Genomic DNA, 20506 nt, shown 5'->3' with positions numbered 1-20506 from the left:
CTATACGGTCAGCGCATGTTATCGGTGAAGGTTCGGTAAGTCTCACCTAACTTAAGTGTATATGGGCGGACAATTTTAAGCAGGGTGGCAGCTGATAAATTACAATAATAATTAGAAAAAAGCACTTACTGTTCCTTCTTGTGTATTCGCATGTATATCGAAAACTTTGTTGGACGACGATGTTATATTGTTTTTTGCTATTCCTATTGTTCCATGAAATACTGGATTTGCGGTTGTGCTATATCCGGCATCGCCTTGTGCCTCAGCATTATCCACAACGTCGGCATCGTATTCGTCATCATCTTCTTCCTCTTCCTCATAGTCGTAGTCATAATCATCAGAATCCTCTTCTGCTTCCTCATAGTTACACTTTTTATCATTGCACTTTGTATCAGAAAAAGATTTGAGTAATCGACTTGAGTCTTTTAGCCGATAATCTTTATAATATGGCGAGTTTGACTTATATCTGTGCAACAATTCCTCAAAATAAGACTTGCTGTATGCATTAAAGCCAATTTTCTGTGACTTATTCAAATTATTACTCTTTGTTGATGGCTTTTGCGTAGAAGTAGTTATTAAGTCTAATGAGTTTTCTGTTCTATCCTCGAGTGCACTATTAGTTTCGCGATTGCTTTCATTAGAGCTGAAAATAAGAGAAAATAAAACAAATGAAGCATTTCTTAGCATAATTACATTTACACAAGTAATTGTATTTAAAAAATCATCAATCAACCTAGCGTTGATGGTGCCATTCTTGTGCGTTATAAAATTGTAGGCCTCGTGGCCATGCGCTTCTCGGCAACTGTCGACATCTAGCGGCTTTGCAAGCCATAGTGTGTGGGTTCGATTCCCTCCCTAGTAAGGAGAAAACTTTTCGAAAAGCGGAAAACTCTCCACTGTGTTATGTGAATGTTCTATGCGTTGTCTACTGCTACACTGAAGCAATAGGACGTAAGATTTCCAATCAAACGACTTATGCAAATTTACTACAAGAAATCGGTATTCATTTAATTTATGAAAGATTTTTAGTTTTCTTTATTATCGTTTTTTTTTAATTCTAAATAAAGTTCAACACCGGTAAAAAGTGAACTGCAGCAGACTAAGTTAGAACCTTGGACGTCGAGAGATCGGAAGACTTACACATTTGGACAAAACGCCCGTTGACACTCTTAAGCAACTGCGTTATTTAAGCGCCCTTGGTGGAATAATCGTTCGAAGATTCATAAAGCGCCAGTTGTGAAATTCGGTAAAACATATAGAAAATTATTTAGAGCTTGTTAGTGCAATGTCTTCACTTGTCATAAGACGAATTGGTACTATCCCTTTTAATTCAACCACTTGATTGTTACTTTACAGATACGTATTTCAACCTGAACAGTAGGGCCGTCTTCAATGTCTCGTACTTGAACACTATGCTATGGTAAACTTCATGCTAGCGTCATTAAGTATCCAATGCCTTGAAAGCGCTGTTCAGAACTCCGTTAGACCCTGGAGCTTTGTTCGTTACCAGGGATTTGGCCACCACAAGTAACTCCGTTCGTCAACGAAGCCACCATTTCGGCCTTGCGGTGCAGAAGGCCAGGTACTTGTGGCACGAGACGGGAAGAGTACCTCGATAATCCTCGCCTAACTATCCGGAGACCGTTCGGGGGGTAAAGAGCCCCTTTGGTTTTGGCCATCACTATCCTGTAGGCTCCACCCCACGGAGTCGCGTTGGCACCTTCGCGTATGTTGTCGAAACAAGCTCTCTTGCTGCTCTTGATGGCCTTGTCTTTCATCCTCGTCTTCTCGACCTCTTATCCGCGTGTGTCTATGTGTGTGTTGAATAAACCTCACTCCTCGTTACAGAGATTAACTGATTTACTTGTAACTCAAAAAAAATACACGTTAAGAAATTATTACTTACATTTGTAGTATGTTTTCGCACACGAAAGGCATCAACCACGCTAGGTAGTTCAATCAGGGCTTTATAGCCAGTCTAAGACGAATTAAGCACTCTCCATTTAATTCCACTAGTTAATTTTCGTTATCTTTGCAGATACGTATTTCGACCCCAAGTTGTTGTGGTCGAAATACGTAACTGCAAAGATAACGAAAATTAACTGGTGGAATTAAATGGAGAGTGCTTAATTCGTCTTAGACGGTTGAAATTAAAGATTACTATCTACGAAACCAAAAAATGTCATAACCAACTATGCGAATGATATAGAATTAACCATCGATAAAAAATATTGAAACAGAGTATGTGTATGGTATCAATGATTAATGCCGAATAGGGGAGTGTAGTATTGGAGATTTAGTAAATAGAAAAAAATATAACAAAGCATAAGTTCCTTTAAACATACTTGATAACTCTTAAAAAAAAATAGTTTGCGGCTAACTATAAATCATCTCATATCTCAAACTCTTGAATGTGTGGTGTAACCAAGCTATGAAAGCTCGGTGCGTATTGCTAGGAATCAACCGTGAAGTAGGCAATTAAATGTCATCTAATGCAAATCGATGGCGTTAATGGTAAAATATGGCAACAAGGTACGAATGATATGCATGAAGCGTTAACTCATCACTAACGTACCATGACTCATATGTCTATGAATATGAGAAAAATGATCGAACGGATTTGAATAGTTGGTAGATGTGTGGAAACGCATCGACCAGGGCTACACTACTTTAACGTAGTGGCCATCCCGGGACCAGGACCTACAGGAGTAGGTCCAAGTAGCAGCGGAATTCCCGGTGACATTGGTTGACAGTGAGTAAGCGGGTGGCACCGCCCTCTGCTGATCGAAATGTCACTGGAGGAAGCAGATTCTCGTGGACAATTCGAATAGAAAGCACTGCTCTCTACTTGAATTGTCGTTCGGAGGTGACAGCATTCGCTCCGATGGCGAGTAGCGGGTGGCACCATTCCGTCAATCGGAGCTTGGAAGTTCCGGTCACGACAATGGCGCAAAAAGGTAGGTTGGGTAGAGGCTCTCCGGTGGAAATAGACGGAGAGCCAAGAAATAGACTCCGGTAGAAGTAGACGGAGGTCTTAGAATAAACAAGGCTCTCTGGTGGAAATAGACGGAGAGTCGAGGAAAACTAAAAGACCCCGGTGGTAGAAGACGGAGGTCTAAAGATAAAGAAGACTCTCCGGTAAAGATAGACGGAGAGTCGAGAAATTAAAAAAAAAGTGTCTGCTGGAGACAGAAAGAGTGTTAAGAATAAAAATTCAATTGGATATGTAATTAGATTGGGTATTAGATTTGGAAGTCAAGAATTTTCCATAAGTTTTATATGCAAAGATGTAACGACAAAGTGATTTGGATTGAATTAGATTTGTTATTGCATTTAAGAATGGATTTAGAGTATGATTTATATTGCATAATATTAAGATAAAATTTGAATTAAAATTGAATCGGATTTGAAAATAGATTTGCATGTGTTTCAGTGGATTGGAAATTAAACTTAGAATTGAATGTGGTTTGTATTATATTGAATTTGGATTGGATTTGGTTTTGATTTGCTTTAAATTGGATTTGGATTGGATTTGGATTATATTTTGATTGGATTTGGGTTGGATTTGGATTGGATTTGGATTGAATTTGGATTGGATTTGGATTGGATTTGGATTTAGATTGGGACTGGATTTGGATTGAATTCGGATTGCATTAGATCGAATTTGTATTGGATTTGGTTTGCCTTAGATTGGATTTGATTTGGAATTGAATTGGATTTGGATTTAATATGGATTGTATTAGATCGAATTTAGATTGGATTTGGTTTGCATTGGATTGGATTTAGATTTGAATTTGGACTGGATTTGGATTGAATTCATATTGGATTTGGATTGGATTTGCAATGGATTCGAATTGGATTTGCAATAGATTTAAATTTAATTAATAAAATAAAATATTGATGAACATATGAAATCAAAATGAATTAGAAGTTTTGGATTTGGATTGTATTAAAATTTGATTTGATTGGATTTGGATTTGAATTGTATTTAAATTTAATTTATATTGGATTTAGATTGGATTTCAATTGGATTTATTTTTTAGGTTTGCATTAGATTTGCATTGGATTTGTTTTGATTTTTTTTTATTTGGATTGGATTTGGACTGGATTTGAATTGGATTCGGATTGAAATTGGATTGGATTTGATTTGGATGTGGATTGGTTTAGGATCAGATTTGGATTAGAATTGGATTGGATTTGGATTAGATTTTGATTCGATTTGGATTGGATTTGGATTTGATTTGGAGTGGATTTGGAGTGTATTTGGATTAGATTTGGATTGGATTTGTATTGAATTTCAAATGTATTATATTGAATTAGGATTGGATTTGGTTTTGATTTGCTTTGAATTGGATTTGCATTGGAATTGGATTGGATTTGGATTAGATTTGGATTAGATTTGGATTGGATTTGGATTGGATATAATTTGGATTTGAATTGAATTTAGATTGGATTTGGGTTGGATTTGGATTGGATTTGGATTGTATTAAATCGAGCTTGTATTGGATTTGGTTTGCCTTAAATTGGATTTGAATTGGAATTGAATTGGATTTGTATTTAATTTGGATTGTATTAGATCGAATTTGGATTGGATTTGGTTTGCATTGGATTGGATTTGTATTTGGACTGGATTTGGATTGGATTAGTATTGGATTTGAATTAGATTTGCAATGGATTTCAATTGGATTTGCAATAGATTTAAATTTAATTTGGATTAGATTCGTATTGGATTTGCATTGAAGTTGGTTAAAATTTGGATTTGCATAGGATTAAAATTGGATTCGGATAGGATTTAGATAGGTTGGATTTTGATTGTAATTGGATTGGATTCTGATTGGATTTATATTTGAATTTGATTTGGAATTGAGTTGGATTTGATTTGGATTGGATTTGGATTGAATTTGGATTGGATTTGGGTTGGATTTGGAATGGATTTGGATTTGATTTGAATTGAATTTGGATTGAATTTTGATTGAATTTGGATTGGATTTTGATTTAGATTGGGACTGGATTTGGATTGAATTTGGATTGCATTAGATCGAATTTGTATTGGATTTGGTTTGCCTTAGATTGGATTTGATTTGGAATTGAATTGGATTTGGATTTAATTTGGATTGTATTAAATCGAATTTGGATTGGGTTCGGTTTGCATTGAATTGGATTTGTATTTGGACTGGATTTGGATTGGATTCGTATTGGATTTGAATTAGATTTGCAATGGATTTGAATTAGGTTTGCAATAGATTTAAATTTAATTTGGATTAGATTCGTATTGGACTTGCAGTGAAGTTGATTAAAATTTGGATTTGCATAGGATTAAGGTTGGATTCGGATAGGATTTAGATAGGTTGGTTTCGATTGTATTCTGATTGGATTCGGATTGAATTTATATTTGAATTTGATTTGGAATTGAGTTGGATTAGATTTGGATTGGATTTGGATTGAATTTGGATTGGATTTTGGTTGGATTTGGATTGGATTTGGATTGGATTTGGTTTGAATTTGGATTGGATTTGGATTTAGATTGGAACTGGATTTGAATTGAATTTGGATTGTATCAGATCAAATTTGTATTGGATTTGGTTTGCCTTAGATTGGATTTGATTTGGAATTGAATTGGATTTGGATTTAATTTGGATTGTATTAGATCGAAATTGGATTGGATTTGGTTTGCATTGGATTGGATTTAGATTTGGATTTGGACTGGATTTGGATTGGATTCATATTGGATTTGGATTGGATTTGTAATGGATTTGAATCTGATTTGCAATAGATTTAAATTTAATTAATAAAATAAAATATTGATGAACATATGAAATCGAAATGAATTAGAAGTTTTGGATTTGGATTGTATTAAATTTTGATTGGATTGGATTGGATTTGGATTTGAATTGGATTTAAATTTAATTTATATTGGTTTTGGATTGGATTTCAATTGGATTTATTTTTAGGTTTGCAGTAGATTTGCATTGGATTTGTTTTGAATTTTTTTTGTTTGGGTTGGATTTGGACTGGATTTGAATTGGATTCGGATTGAATTTGGATTGTATTAGATTGAATTTGGTTTGCCTTGAATTTGATTTGAATTGGAATTGGATTGGACTTTGGTTTGCATTGGATTGGATTTGTATTTGGACTGGATTTGGATTGGATTCGTATTGGATTTGAATTAGATTTGCAATGGATTTCAATTGAATTTGCAATAGATTTAAATTTAATTTTGATTAGATTCGTATTGGATTTGCATTGAAGTTGGTTAAAATTTGGATTATGCAGATTAAGCATTGGATTCGGATAGGATTTAGATAGGTTGGATTTTGATTGGGTTTATATTTGAATTTGATTTGGAATTGGACTGGATTTGGACTGAATTTGGATTGTATTAGATTTAATTTGGATTGGATTTGGTTTGCCTTGGATTGGGTTGGATTTAATTGAATTTTGATTTGGATTTGAATTGGATTTTGATTGGATTTTGATTGAATTTGGATTGGATTTGAGTTGAATTTGGCTTGGATTCGTATTGGATTTGGATTGTATTAGATTGGGACTGGATTTGGTTTGGATTTTTATTGAATTTGTATTTAGATTGATTTGCATTCAGATAAGATATAGATGAACATTAGAAATCGAAATGAATTAGAAGCTCTGAATTTGGATTGTATTGAATTTGATTGGATTGGATTTGGATTGAATTTGGGATGTATTAGACTGAATTTGATTTTTGATTTAGTTTGCCTTAGATTAGATTTGAATTGGAATTGGATTGGATTTGGATTTCGATTGGATTTGGATTTAAATTGGTTTGCATTAGAACGAATTTGGATTGGATTTGGATTTAGATTAAATTTGTATTTAATTTTAATTGAATTTGGATTGGTTTTGGATAGGATATCGATTGGATTTGGTATTTGGTTTGAAATCGAGTGTTGATGGCCAATTTGAAGTTTAACTGCTGTTGAGTTGGAAATCAAAAAATATATATAACGACTGGATTTGATTTACTAAAAGTTTTGATATGTCGAATTTGGATTGGAATTGACGTTGAATTGGATGTGAATGATAGGAAAATTCTAAGTGCATTTGAATTTAATTCTGATTAATATAGGATTTCAAATGAATGAAATTTTTTATTAAGGATTGATTCAAAGAGTAGAGGTGAGCGGGATTGTAGTATTGGAGACTTAGTAAATAGAAAAAAAATATAACAAAGCATAAGTTCCTTTAAACATACTTGATAACTCTTAAAAAAAATAGTTTGCGGCTAACTACAAATCATCTCATATCTCAAACTCTTGAATGTGTGGTGTAACCAAGCTATGAAAGCTCGGTGCGTATTGCTGGGAATCAACCGTGAAGTAGGCAATTAAATGTCATCTAATGCAAGTCGATGGCGTTAAAGGTACGAATGATATGCATGAAGCGTTAACTCATCACTAACGTACCATGACTCATATGTCTATGAATATGAGAAAAATGATCGCACAGATTTGAATAGTTGGCAGATGTGTGGAAACGCATCGACCAGGGCTACACTACTTTAACGTAGTGCCCATCCCGGGACCAGGACCTACAGGAGTAGGTCCAAGTAGCAGCGGAATTCCCGGTGACATTGGTAGACAGTGAGTAAGCGGGTGGCACGGGCACCGCCCTCTGCTGATCGAAATGTCACTCTCGTGGACAATTCGAGTAGAAAGCACTGCTCTCTACTTGAATTGTCGTTCGGAGGTGACAGCATTCGTTCCGATGGCGAGTAGCGGGTGGCACCATTCCGTCAATCGGAGCTTGGAAGTTCCGGTCACGACAGGGAGGAGCTGTCATCGAGAGAAAAAGTAGAATCATTGAAATTTTACACGGTGTGGTATAGGAAATGAAGTGTATTTTTATTATAAAACAAAAATTAATAACGTTCCCCAAAAAAAAAACTTGGTTTACGCGGTTAGAACTTCAAAAGCACACAAAATAGACATGATATCTCGATTTTTATATTTTTTCGAATAAGTAGTTGATGCTTAAAATTGTTGAATTTCTAACCCCACAGACTAAAAATTGTTTGACCTTCTAGAGACATATTAATTCTGATTTTCTATATAATGCCATGTCAAATTTCCATCAGAACGTCGGCTCAGCAGGCACGTTCCCCTCAATTTGGAAGAGTTGTGTCATCGCCTTCACTGGCCTTTCTCATCATTTACCTGACGGAAAAGGAAGTGAAAAGGGGAAAGGAAGAGGAAGTGAAGTTGGAAAGGAGAATGGAACCATTTATAGGAAAGCCAATTATGTAGACTCATACGCATTCAGCTAGGGACTAAAGAGAGGTGTCACAAAAACACAGAGGACGTAACAATGGACGAACGTCAAAGACGAAACACAGAGTGCACTGTAAAAAAAACGCATAATGCGAATCCATATAGGTGGCAATTTGTTGAAAACTAAGTAAAACACATATTTATAACCCCATTCTTATTGAACCTCACGTTGAGATTGAACAAGAGTAGCCGAAACCTAACATCAAGAACGAAACACAGAGTACACTGTGAAAAACGCATAATGCGAATCCATATAGGTAACATACACAAAGTACATTGTAAAAAAAACGCATAATGCGAATCCATATAGGTGACAATTTGTTGAAAACTAAGTAAAATACATATTCATAACCCCACTCTTATTTAACCTCACGTTGAGATTGAACAAGAGTAGCCAAAGCCGAACGTCAAAATCGCAAAAACGCAAAAACGAACGTGGAAAACGCATAATGCGAATCCATAAAAATAACATACACAAAGTACATTGTAAAAAACGCATAATGCGAATCCATGTAGGTGACAATTTGTTGAAAAAAAACATTTTCATAACCCCACCCTTATTCAACCTCAAGTTGAGATTAAACAAGAGTAGCTGAAGTCGAACGTCAAAGACGAAACACAGAGTACACTGTGAAAAGCGCATAATGCGAATCCATATAGGTGACAAACACAAAGTACATTGTAAAAAAAATGCATAATGCGAATCCATATAGGTGGAAGTTTGTTGAAAAACTAAGTAAAACACATATTCATAACCCCACACTCACGTTGAGATTGAACAAGAGTAGCCAAAGCCGAACGTCAAAGGCGAGACACAGAGTACAAAGAAGTACAGAGGAAATGAAGTGTATTTTTATTATAAAACAAAAATTAATAACGTTTCCCAAAAAAAAACTTGGTTTACGCGGTTAGAACTTCAAAAGCACACAAAATAGACAAGATATCTCGATTTTTATATTTTTTCGAATAAGTAGTTAATGCTTAAAATTGTTGAATTTCTAACCCCACAGACTAAAAATTGTTTGACAAAAAAAATTCTATAACCTTCTAGAGACATATTAATTCTGATTTTCTATATAATGCCATGTCAAATTTCCATGGTTCTACCTTTTCTCGAAACTTTTCCAGGTGGCAGCACTGATGAAGGAACCTCCCCCATTAGATTGACTGTGTCCTACACTACTCGAATTCCAATTTTTTTTTGCTTTTCCCGATCAATTATGTCAAATTTACCCGGTTTTTTTTCAACACAAAAAAAAAACAGGCAAAGATGTTTTCAAACTTAAACTAATTTGTCATAAGACGAATTTATTCTATTTCATTTATTTCCACTACTTTATTGTGACAGATACGTATTTCGGTATTGGAAAAATACGGTAAACGGTATTGGAAAATTTCGGTAATGGAGGATAGCAATGGATAATTTGTAACGAACCCTTTGATACATTTAATTACCAACATGTATGCGAAATTCTTCAATCAATAGGCATACTAAAATTATGCGCTTCGTGGCCATGTAGTCAGCGTCAAGTTAGAGTTTGATTATTTTTGAGACAATGAACATTACAAGTCAGTCTATTAATTGTTCAGCTTTCGGTTTGATCTTATTCAGACTATTCTAAAGAATCCCATCCCATAAATCTTTTCAAATTACCGCAATATTATAATAGTATCTCTCAAATCAATTAAAATCGTTTTTTTAACTTAGAGAACTTAGCAATGAAGTATGCAAAGTAGTGTATAACCTCATCAAAACATTAGAATAAATTACGATTCTAATGTTTTGAGTTTTACATTTTAAATTTCAAGAAGTTTGTTTTGTTCAGTGTTCTAGCAATTTAAATAAAATCTTAAATTTTTAAGTCATAAGTTGAATATAATATTGAAAATGATGATATTTATGATACAACAAATCATCTATTCAATCTGCGAACTAAATGCTTTTAGGATAAAAAATAATTGTCAAATATCATCTGGAGTTTTTGCAAAATAATGTTCTTATCTTTGGTTTTTGACTCTATGCCCTATGTTTTTGGAGCTTACTTAATCAGCACTTTTTGATAATCATTTTAATTCTACCCACAGCACTCCAGCTTCTCCAGTCTGGGATAACAATGTTTTATACAATAGAAAAACTGATACGTTTTTGAATGATTAAGACTCTTGCCTTCCAGACTTTGAGAACTTGACGGATTCCTTGTCGCCGAGACATTTTAAAAATATATTCATTCGATTTTCTATCCATATTCTGCGCGATGATAAAAATCATCTTCATTATCATATACATGCAAGAAATTTAATTTGATCCGAAGAGCTACATCATGTTTATTTGACACCATTTAACCTTGCTTGTAAACAACTTTATCTTTGCATAAGGAGGGAAGATAACCACGCTAGCTTAATTACGCTTCATTTCCTTTCCGTAAGAATATGCTTCTATCGTGTTTTATCTTATGTAAGAAGCCCCACTGTTGTTAGCACTATAATCATAATTAATATCAATAAACCACTGTGCGCTGCAATAATGCACGTAATATTCAAATGGAAAGAGGTATGTACTAACATCGCTCCTCTGAATCGCATTAACTTTGAGTAATACGAATTCACATGCTATTTATTAGGAAAATTATTTTGAGGTTTTAGTGGAATGTCTCTATTTGTCATAGGACGATTTCGTACAATTCCATTTAATTCCACCACTTGATTGTACCTTTGACAGATATGTATTTCGACCTCAACAGTAAAGCCGTCTTAAGTAAAGTCGAGACGCTGAAGACGGCCTTACTGTTGAGGTCGGAATACATATCCAGGGTTGTTACGGAGATCCTGAAATATTTTCCGCGCCGAATCCGCGCCGACTAAAATGAAATACGCGCCATTTCCGCGCGACATGAAATCCATTCCGCGCCAAATCCGCGCGATCCAGAGCTAAATTATAAGCAAATACACGTTAAATGTCAATTTTTGTATAACAATTTATTGAACGTCTTCTCTTCAAGTTTTTTTTTTAAATATTACTGATCTCAAATATGATTGTAAACTGCAACATATGTTAGTATCAAAATGCTAATAGGACCAATAAAACCGCAATAAGTATTGCAACCCTTCTAAATGGCCTTATTCACCACTAGAAGTACTGAATTTAAGGGAACAAGAACTAAACTGCCGTGAATCGCATATCTGTCCCATATGAATAGGAAACCCAGCAAAGATGGGACAGATATGCGATTCACGGCAGTAAACAGTCAAAACTATTTGCATAAGCACCGCTTTTTAGATTAGACGATGGCTTTGACATGTTTTGTTCTGTTATTGTAAGATTTATTAAAAAATCTACCAAATAATGTAATCTGTAATTCATTTGGGAATTTTGTCGTGAGTTCAAGTAAATTCTCCACAAATAACCTGCGGAATTCCTACGGAAATCGCTTTAGAAATTCTTGCAGAAATTGATTGGCGACTTCCTGCGGAAAAACTCCCGGTTCTATTTTTGAGCACTTATTAAAGAATTTTCTGTGATCATCGCTATAATTTATTTGCAAGGAATTTATACAAGGATCATCATAGGGTCCTTGTGGAAACATCTTTGGGAAGTATCTTCGTTTTCTGTAGGTAATCCTGTAAAATCGGAGTTAACCGAAAATATCATAAAAAACCCGCCAGAAATAACTTGTGAGAATCATCTTCTAATTTTTGATCGACTTTCTGCGGAAAAACTTATTAAAATGAGGCATCTGCATTAAATCACAGAACATGTTTATGTTTTCAATTATTGTATAAACCCTTATTCGTTCTAGATGAATGTTATGAAGGAAATATAAAATTAGCATTAGCATTAGCATTAGCATTAAGCAGTTCGCACAAATTCGTAGGTGGTACAAGCCAAGACTATTGTATGAGAGTAGCATTACTTTCATCCGTTGATATTGATTTGGTACTAACCAGTATCTCTTAGATGGAAGCAATGCACTCTCCAATAGTCGAGATCTGTCCTGGCCACGTCCTTGCGAATGCTATGGAAGGGGAAGGATGGTTAGTTGGACACCTACTTAAGAAAGATGCAGAGAACTCTACGACCTCTCATAGGTGCCACGGGAGGTTTTGGATTTGTTAGTGTGGAAGGTTATAACAGTAGGAATCGTTTTGGTAGAACGTGAAACACAGAAAGAACTAAGATAGAAATACAAAGTAGGAAAGGGACGAGCCTGGAATTGAACCCATGACCTCCTGCTTATAAGGCAGAAGCGGTAGCCATTAGACCACCGAGCTCGTCTCAATGTTATGAAGGAAATATAAAATGTTCCAATATTATGAAAGAATTCCTGACGACTTGTGAAGAATGATATAATGTGGTTGTAATGTATAATGTGAAGAATGATATGAGTGGTTCACAACCAATCAGAAACTTGGAATTACAAAGAAATTGACAAGATGAAAATGGGTGTTCATGTCCTTCAATAGACATGGTTTGTGTGCGTCGTGTTTTAGAATGGATAAAAAATGACAACAAGTGCCGTATCTCTCCTCATAACATTTGTTTAAATAATGCTTGAGAGTGTAATGCATGCCATTAAATAAGGATTTGGACAAATAAAATAATGTTAATAACCTTGAAACGTAAATCTGTTCTCAACAACATTTGCTAATGAAAATAAAGCCCATCTAGATCTAGGCATCAAACTAATTTTCAAATAAACTTCCTTAGATTTAGCATTTTATTTGTTAAATTTCCACCTAAACCTAAATCCACGCCAAATCCGCTCGAAACCCTTAAATCGTTATGTAAATCCGCGCTAAATCCGCGCCAAATCCGCGAAAACCGCGAAATCCGCGTAGTTGTAACAACCCTGTGGCAGTGAATAAAAATTGTTCCTTGTTAATGAACTGAAGTGAAGAGTTGTGAACATGGAAAAGTTGAAGCAGTTAATCCACCACCGAGGTCAAGTGACGGTGAGATTAATAACAATCGTCAGAAAGCATGTCGAAGCAGCTGACATGCCGGAAAAGACTAGTCTAACGCAGCTGGAGATGCTTTATTCGGAATATGCGGCGAAACATGATTTTGGGATAGGCCTATGTTCCAATGAGCAACTAGAGGAGCAAGACAAAAAGTTTGAAGAGTTTGACGGACAACATACTGATGCCTTGACCAGTTGAATGCCAGTTGAATCAACTGATAGATTCATTCCGTGCTGGTCCTCCCTTGAATAACAGTGGAGTTCCTCAAGTGATCGTGACTTAGCACCGATTGAGAACACCGATTCCGACCTTTGATGGAAAGTGCAGTGATTCGGATGCTACATATCTGTATCTGGATGATTCGTGAAGCCTCCGGGATCCTGGATGCGAGAATCATAATGAGCAAGCGTGGCAGTTACTAAAGGACCGTTATGAAAATCTGGGGGTGATCATCGACACTCACATCTCCGGTTTGCTGTGAAATTGCACTCATTGTGTCTCGACGGTGAAACCACAAAGCAATGTGAGCAAACAAAAGATCATGGCGAACCTTCTGACCTTCCGATGACACCATGGAATTCCTCAGGGATTATTGCCAAGTGTTAGAGATGAGTGAAGTGGACAAAACTCCTCCCTCCAAATTAGCGAGTAGGCCTATGCTGAGGAAGAACAGTTCAACGCCAAGAGCATCTCATCCAGTAACAACCAACCAGTCGGAAAATGTTTGTGATATGTGTAGAGGACAGCAAGTGTCCATCTTTCTTGAGTATGAGCACCGATGAGCGTGTGACAGAGGTGAGACAGATAGGATTATGCTTCACCCGTCTTCGTAAAGGCCATCAAATCAAGAATTGTCCATCAGATAAAACATGTTCGAAATGCTACAAAAGGCATACACGATGTTGCACTTCGAGCAAATGTCTCAATCGGAACCGAATCAGCAAAGTATCAGTGGATTTCGCAACAATTTGAGATGAAGGCAGTATCGGTGGTGCTCCCGGAGGATCCAGTGTTGATGGCGGCGTTGGTGAATGTAGTTTCAAAAGCTGGAAGATTTGTTACGATGCGGGCTCACCTTGATTCCGGTTCTCAGGTCAACCTGGTATCTGGAGCTCCTGTGAAATTTCTATCTCTCCCGAAGTGTCCTGCAAATGTTCCTGTTGTTGGAGTGTCGGCTTTTAAATTCATCACCATGTCTCTCTGAAGATATCATCGGATTATTCTGGATTCAAAAGTGTTATGGATTGTTTGGTGGTAGCGATAGTGACAAAAAAGATTCCATCCGTTGCCGTCAATAACTCGGAATAGACAATTCCTCTTTTGTTAGCTGATCCAAAGTTCAACGAACCTAAACATGTTGATCTACTGACTGGAGCAGAGCTGTTTTTCCAAATGCTGAAACAAGCACAACTGAGGCTATCCAACAATCTGCCTACAATGTATGAAACGCCGTTCGATTGGATCATGGCTGGAGCTCTAGATGAAACTGAAGATGAAGTAGTCAACGTGTTTTGCGCCGTTGAAGAGGATCCGTTGCTGAACAGCATTCAGAGGTTTTTAGAACAAGAAGAGCTTCCAGAAGAAAATGAGCCTACAAGTGAAGAGCATCAGATAGAAAAGCATGTTTGTGAAACGTATCGACGAGATGAAGAAGGCCGATTAGGAAATTATCGTTCATTGGCAATGAAGAGGTTCAAATCTAGCGAGAAACGGCTATCTAATGACCTTAAGATGAGACATATGTACTGAGATTTTCTGTAAGAGTATATTGAGTATACTGTCATGAGATACGTGAAGAGAACGATTTGCCAGGTCAACAAAGCTACTATCTCCCACAAAGTTGCGCGTTGTATTTGACGACAAGGCAAGGTCTAACGGATTATCACTGAGTGATAATCTGTTGTGTTAATGGTTGGCTCTAAGATCCAAAATGATCTATTTTCGATTGTGTTGCGTTTCAGAAAACACGTTTATGCATTCTCAGCTGACTTAGAGAAAATGTATAGACAGGTGGAGATCGATGCTAATCATACACGATATCAGAGTATTATCTGGCATGATCAGCCGGAATGCCCTGTAAAAGTGCTGGAATTATCAACAGTTACTTACGGGATAACTGCTGCTTTATTTTTGGCAGTGAGGTCCATGATTCAACTAGCTAGAAATGAAAGCTTCAACTTCCCTGCAGCGGCGAAGGTGACATTATATGGACGATGTGGTAAGTGGTGCCCCAATATTAGCGTCTGCAAAGCAGTCGCCCAACAAGAAGAAGATATGCGCCTTTACTGCAAAACATTAAATGCCAATAAGCCATATAGTCGCCTTTAATGCTGTTATTATTATTATTATTATTATTATTATTAATACAGGTTCTGGTCCAATGTATGGCTTCTTAAGTGCTTAATCCTACTTTATCGATAAAGTAGAAATTTTGCTGGGTAGCATTTATCCAGCATCCGAAATGCTGAATAAATGCTTAATTTTAAAACAAGAAAAAAGGTTTTTAATGGCATTTTTTCTAATTCTTTTTTTACATAGTTTTTTTTCATATTTGAAATGGAACATAATTATTTAACTTTCTTCGAGCGGGACTTCGAACTCGCGCTCTTGCCACCAGTCGCTGTAGTTGTCATCGCCCTTACCAGCTGGCCCATTAAGGTCTTGCCGACATTTCTCACCAACACGAACGCACGGTTCGTGGTTGCAAACAATCCCATTTGGTTTTGCCGTGACAGCTGCTCGTGGTTGTAAACAAACTGAGTAAAAGTGTGAGTGAAATGTGCGTGTGCGTACACGCTCGCAGAAAGCCTAATAAGAGAGAGATGGTAGTGGGAATAACCTTGCCCAACATAAACATTACGCCCCTTCAGGAACATTGAAACTTAATCTAACTCATCTCAGAAAGCAACTGTCACAAACGTCATACCCAGTTGCTTTTTTTTAATCTTTATTAAGGTGTTTTTTTAATCTACAGACTAAGTTCAACACCAAGTACCCAGTTGCAATGAAACAGCTACAGTAGTACTGCTTTAATGCATTCATCAAAGCATATGCATACACGCAGCATAATTTCGAATGATTAGACCAAAAATAAATATTGTTGAATTCAATAATCAATCTATTGTTAAATTAATAGCGTTTGATTGTTAAAACTACAGAGTTATCAGATTGAATCAACAATATTACTTTTATTTCAACAATATTTATTGTTGTTTCAAAACTGTTCACTTACCAATCAGAGTGTATTTTTTTAGGCGTAATAATTTGAATAAATTTGACGAAGCGTAATCAAAAGATAAAAGTAGTCGATTCTTCACTTAATTATAGCGAAGTTATATACATATTTTCAAGTGAATTCGAAAATTCGCCAGCAATGAATCACAGGTAAATAAAATCGTCAATAAATATGAAAACAAGCTTTTATATAAACATGTTATCCAATTCTTTACAGTGCCGTCCGAAGACTTTTCAAAAAACATTCCAAGTTCCGATCCCAAGATGATTAATGTGGATTATATATGCATTTATCTTCCAGCTTTGCTATCCCTGCTGTTCGTTTAATTACCGCCTCGGTAGTAACGATGGTCTGAGGCAATTAAATTGATTGAAATGTGATCTATATCTATACTAATGAAGGAATATATTAATAACTGAACTAGTTTGTTTTTCATTATTATTTTCTCCAAAAACATCAACAATCACGATATATTAAAATGCATTATTATTGTTTCAACAATAATATATTGTTGAATCAATCGAATATATCATTGAGTTGATAATAAAGGGACAATTATTTCAACAATAATATTGTTGAATCAATAATAATGTGGCTCAAATCATCGAACGTTCCTATTGTAGAAACAACAATATTTCGGATTGATTCAAAAGAAACATATTATTAGCCCTGAGTTAACAATATTTATTGTTGAATTTGAACTGAAATATTGTTGTTTCTACAATACATTTCTGTGCGTGTATGCATATGGAATGCCAGTATAATGCTACTATAGTGCTTACTTTAATGCTTATTGGTTACCTGGGTATGATATACATAGTGCGAGTTCTGCAAAAGAGTGAGCTGTATGAGGAGATTCAGTGTGTTCAGCGTGAAGAGTTGCCGAAACGACTGGCAAACCTTCAACCTTTCATGGATGAAGAAGGACTGTTGCGTGTTGGCCGCCGGCTATAACATTCCAAACCATGCATCAAATACTTCTTCCACAAAATCATCGAGTGACAGACTTCTTCTTCTTCTTCGTCTTCTTCTCATCCTTCTCCTCCTTCTTCTCCTTCTTCTTCTTCTTATTCATCTTCTTCCTCTTCTTCTTCTTCTTCTTCTTCGATGGCTCTACATTCCAACTGGAACATGGCCTGCTTTTCAAATTAGTATTCTATTAACATTTCCTAAGTTATTAATTGAATGCTTTTCTAGTACAATGGATACACTATGCCAAGGGTGTCGAGAATGTTTCAGACCCGAAAACATCCTAGACCGGACCGAGAATCGAACTCGTCATCTCCGGATTGGCAATCCTACGCCTTTGCTCGAAAGGGTACTGGAGACGCGGACTTACTAATTCGGACGGAGTGACGAACTTATTAATTCGCAAATACCACGAAGAACGACTACATGAAGGACCATCTGGTTTACTAACAGCAATACGACAAAAATATTGGCTGGTCAATGCTCGATCCACCATCCACGAAGATCGATGGAAACAATATGTGTGTAAGTTTATGTGGATAAATATGTGTTTGCATATTCATACGATGTGCTTTACTACAGGTGTGGGCCAAACTCTAAAGTAGTATTTGTTCAACGAGCATTCGTTCTTTTGAAAGCGAAACTCTTAGCTGGGATGCCGAAGATTTCGACCGAATATGACTCGGTTCGCCCACTGTTTACGTTGTTTTTACGACTAATACAGACTTAGAGCACTTTGGCCCATACCTTTTCTGGAGCACATCGGTATTTATGCTTGTATCTTTGTGTTTCCGTATGCATGTATATGTGCATGTGTTTGCATATATTTTTGTGTCGATTGAAAACAAAAATATATTCTGCTTTCAGATAGACATAGTGTCCAATATAGTCTCATACACTTTTCCATCTCGTCTTAGTTAGGGAGTTATTTGCAAGCGCAGCAAACTACCGTCTGATACTATCTAAAACGGCGTTAAGAATGAAGCAATTAGAGTGTCGTTAGACCACCCTTAGAGAAAATGTACGGATAGGACGAATTCGTGTTACTCTTAATTTGTTCCAAAACTGCTTGTTCCATAGACCAATTCACCAGATATAAGGGGGCCTTCCTTAGCCGTGCGGTAAGATGCGCGGCCACAAAACAAGCCCATGCTGAAGGTGGCTGGGTTCGATTCCTTGTCCGGTCCAGAAAATGTTTGGGTTGCAAATGTTTTTCTGGGTATAAACGTATCATCATGTTGGCCTCATGATAAACGAATGCAAAAATGGTAACTTGGCTTAGAAACCACGTAACTTTAGACGTGCTTGAAGAACACTGCTGCGAGGCGGCAATGTCCCAATGAGAGATGTAATGTCAATACTGAGAAGAAGAAACCTCTTGAATTACTTTATGTGGTTATACATGCGGTGAAGGTGTGGTTATACAGTTCAAAGCCATAGTTCTACTTGCGTGCCGCTTGAGATAGTTTTGTTAAATATTTGAAGCAGGCCAAAGAGGTTTAAGGCCTTATTACTGCAACACACATCAGTGTAGTCCATATTTTACTATCATTAAAATCAATTACTATTAAAATCCGAATAACCAATGTAAAATAATCGAAGTTCCTCTAATAAAGCAACAAAAAATAAAAAAATAAATTAAAAAATGGAAGTTCGAATTCGTATGAGAATATATTGGACAGGCTGAAGTGTAGGTTATTAAATGCATTTTGTATATTCAATCATACAAAAAAATCTTACCTTATGTTATTGAGACTGGTTTTGTTCGTCCGTATCACCGTTGCAGACGATTTAAATAATAGACTATCGCGTGAGTTAAGATGACTTTTGCCACGGTTCTGATGCTTAATCATATTTTTGTTGGAGTGATGATGCATTCTCGAGTGATGACCGCGTGGTAGGTGATGACTTGTATATAAATGGTTATCCATTCTAGTGTTCACGCCTTTAAAACTACTTTTGTATGCATAAAAAGCTTGTTGTGCTTGAGTAATGTGTCGACTTTTAACATGATGATGTTCGTGGCGCACGTGGTGTATCTTTGGGGCTATTACCGTATGCCTACCATGATGCATTTTTGTGTGAGATTTTCCGAGATCAGAAGGACTTGCCGTCAAATATGTTGGAGCTGCTGTGATAGTCAACGACTGAAGTGACTCATCGCTGTCGTAATTATTGATGTCACCGTCATAAACGCTCTTCCTAGCTAGATGTGAACAAGCACACATTTTCACTTTCAAAAATAAATATAGGAGTATGAAGTAAAACGTGAAAATCTTCGTTGCACCTATTGATGATCTCATTATAAAACACTTGTTTCAAAAGCAAAATGCTGTACATTGAAATTCACTCCACTCCACTGATAGATGACATTTGTGCTATCAAATGAATAACTTTCATTTCTACAGGCTTTTTAAATAATAGTTATTACTCTCAAAAACCATTTTCATCGATTCCTTATGCCGATCACAGTCAGCAGACACTGCACACTTTATTTTTACTTTTCCTAGTTATTCGACTCTTTTATTCAGGCCTCCCATGTGAATCACCATCCAATGATCAAATTGTCTGTGCTCCGTAAATGCGGTGTGTGAATGATATAAAACAATCATTCTTTAATAATATTCGGTTTTCTAATTATTTATTTTCCTTTCACACACTTCTCTCTTTTCACTTGCCGATGATATTTGATCTTATGAAATCTAATTTGAACTCTTTTTCCATTTCTTCCTTTCTTCCTGTAGATTCCTTTTTGATTCGATCATTACGTAGCTCAATCGCTAGACATCACATTGTGGTGGATTCTACTCTGCTTACTGCTGCCACTAAAATTGCACACCAATAATATTTCAAAATCAAACTTCCACTCTTCTCTTGGAGGCAACACGAATGACACCGTACTAGTATCAGAACGAGTAAAAATATTTTTTGTAATAAAAAAAAATATGCGAACGAAAAACCACTACAAAACGCAGACGCGAAAATAAGGTGTTTACTGCTCGATAGACAACACTAGACTGAGAGAAGCAACGTG

General features: G+C 36.2%; 1 protein-coding gene across 2 annotated transcripts in view; it reads right to left on the bottom strand.

Annotated features, from left to right (window-relative positions):
* LOC134213890 (lateral signaling target protein 2 homolog) overlaps positions 1–20488 on the bottom strand; it is a 60750-nt gene extending 40262 nt beyond the window's left edge. For both annotated transcript variants that reach the window (XM_062693342.1, XM_062693343.1), the window contains exons 1-2: positions 19213–20488; positions 130–643 (exon numbers count right to left, since the gene is read on the bottom strand). In XM_062693342.1, coding sequence (XP_062549326.1) covers positions 130–643; positions 19213–19775 — 1077 coding nt within the window. In that variant the 5' untranslated portion in view covers positions 19776–20488. The remainder of the gene's footprint in view (positions 1–129; positions 644–19212) is intronic.
* Between the last annotated feature and the right edge of the window lie 18 nt (positions 20489–20506).

Source organism: Armigeres subalbatus, chromosome 2 (assembly GCF_024139115.2).
Source record: "Armigeres subalbatus isolate Guangzhou_Male chromosome 2, GZ_Asu_2, whole genome shotgun sequence".
Classification (NCBI taxonomy): domain Eukaryota; kingdom Metazoa; phylum Arthropoda; class Insecta; order Diptera; family Culicidae; genus Armigeres; species Armigeres subalbatus.
This window is presented reverse-complemented; position numbering and strand designations above follow the sequence as displayed.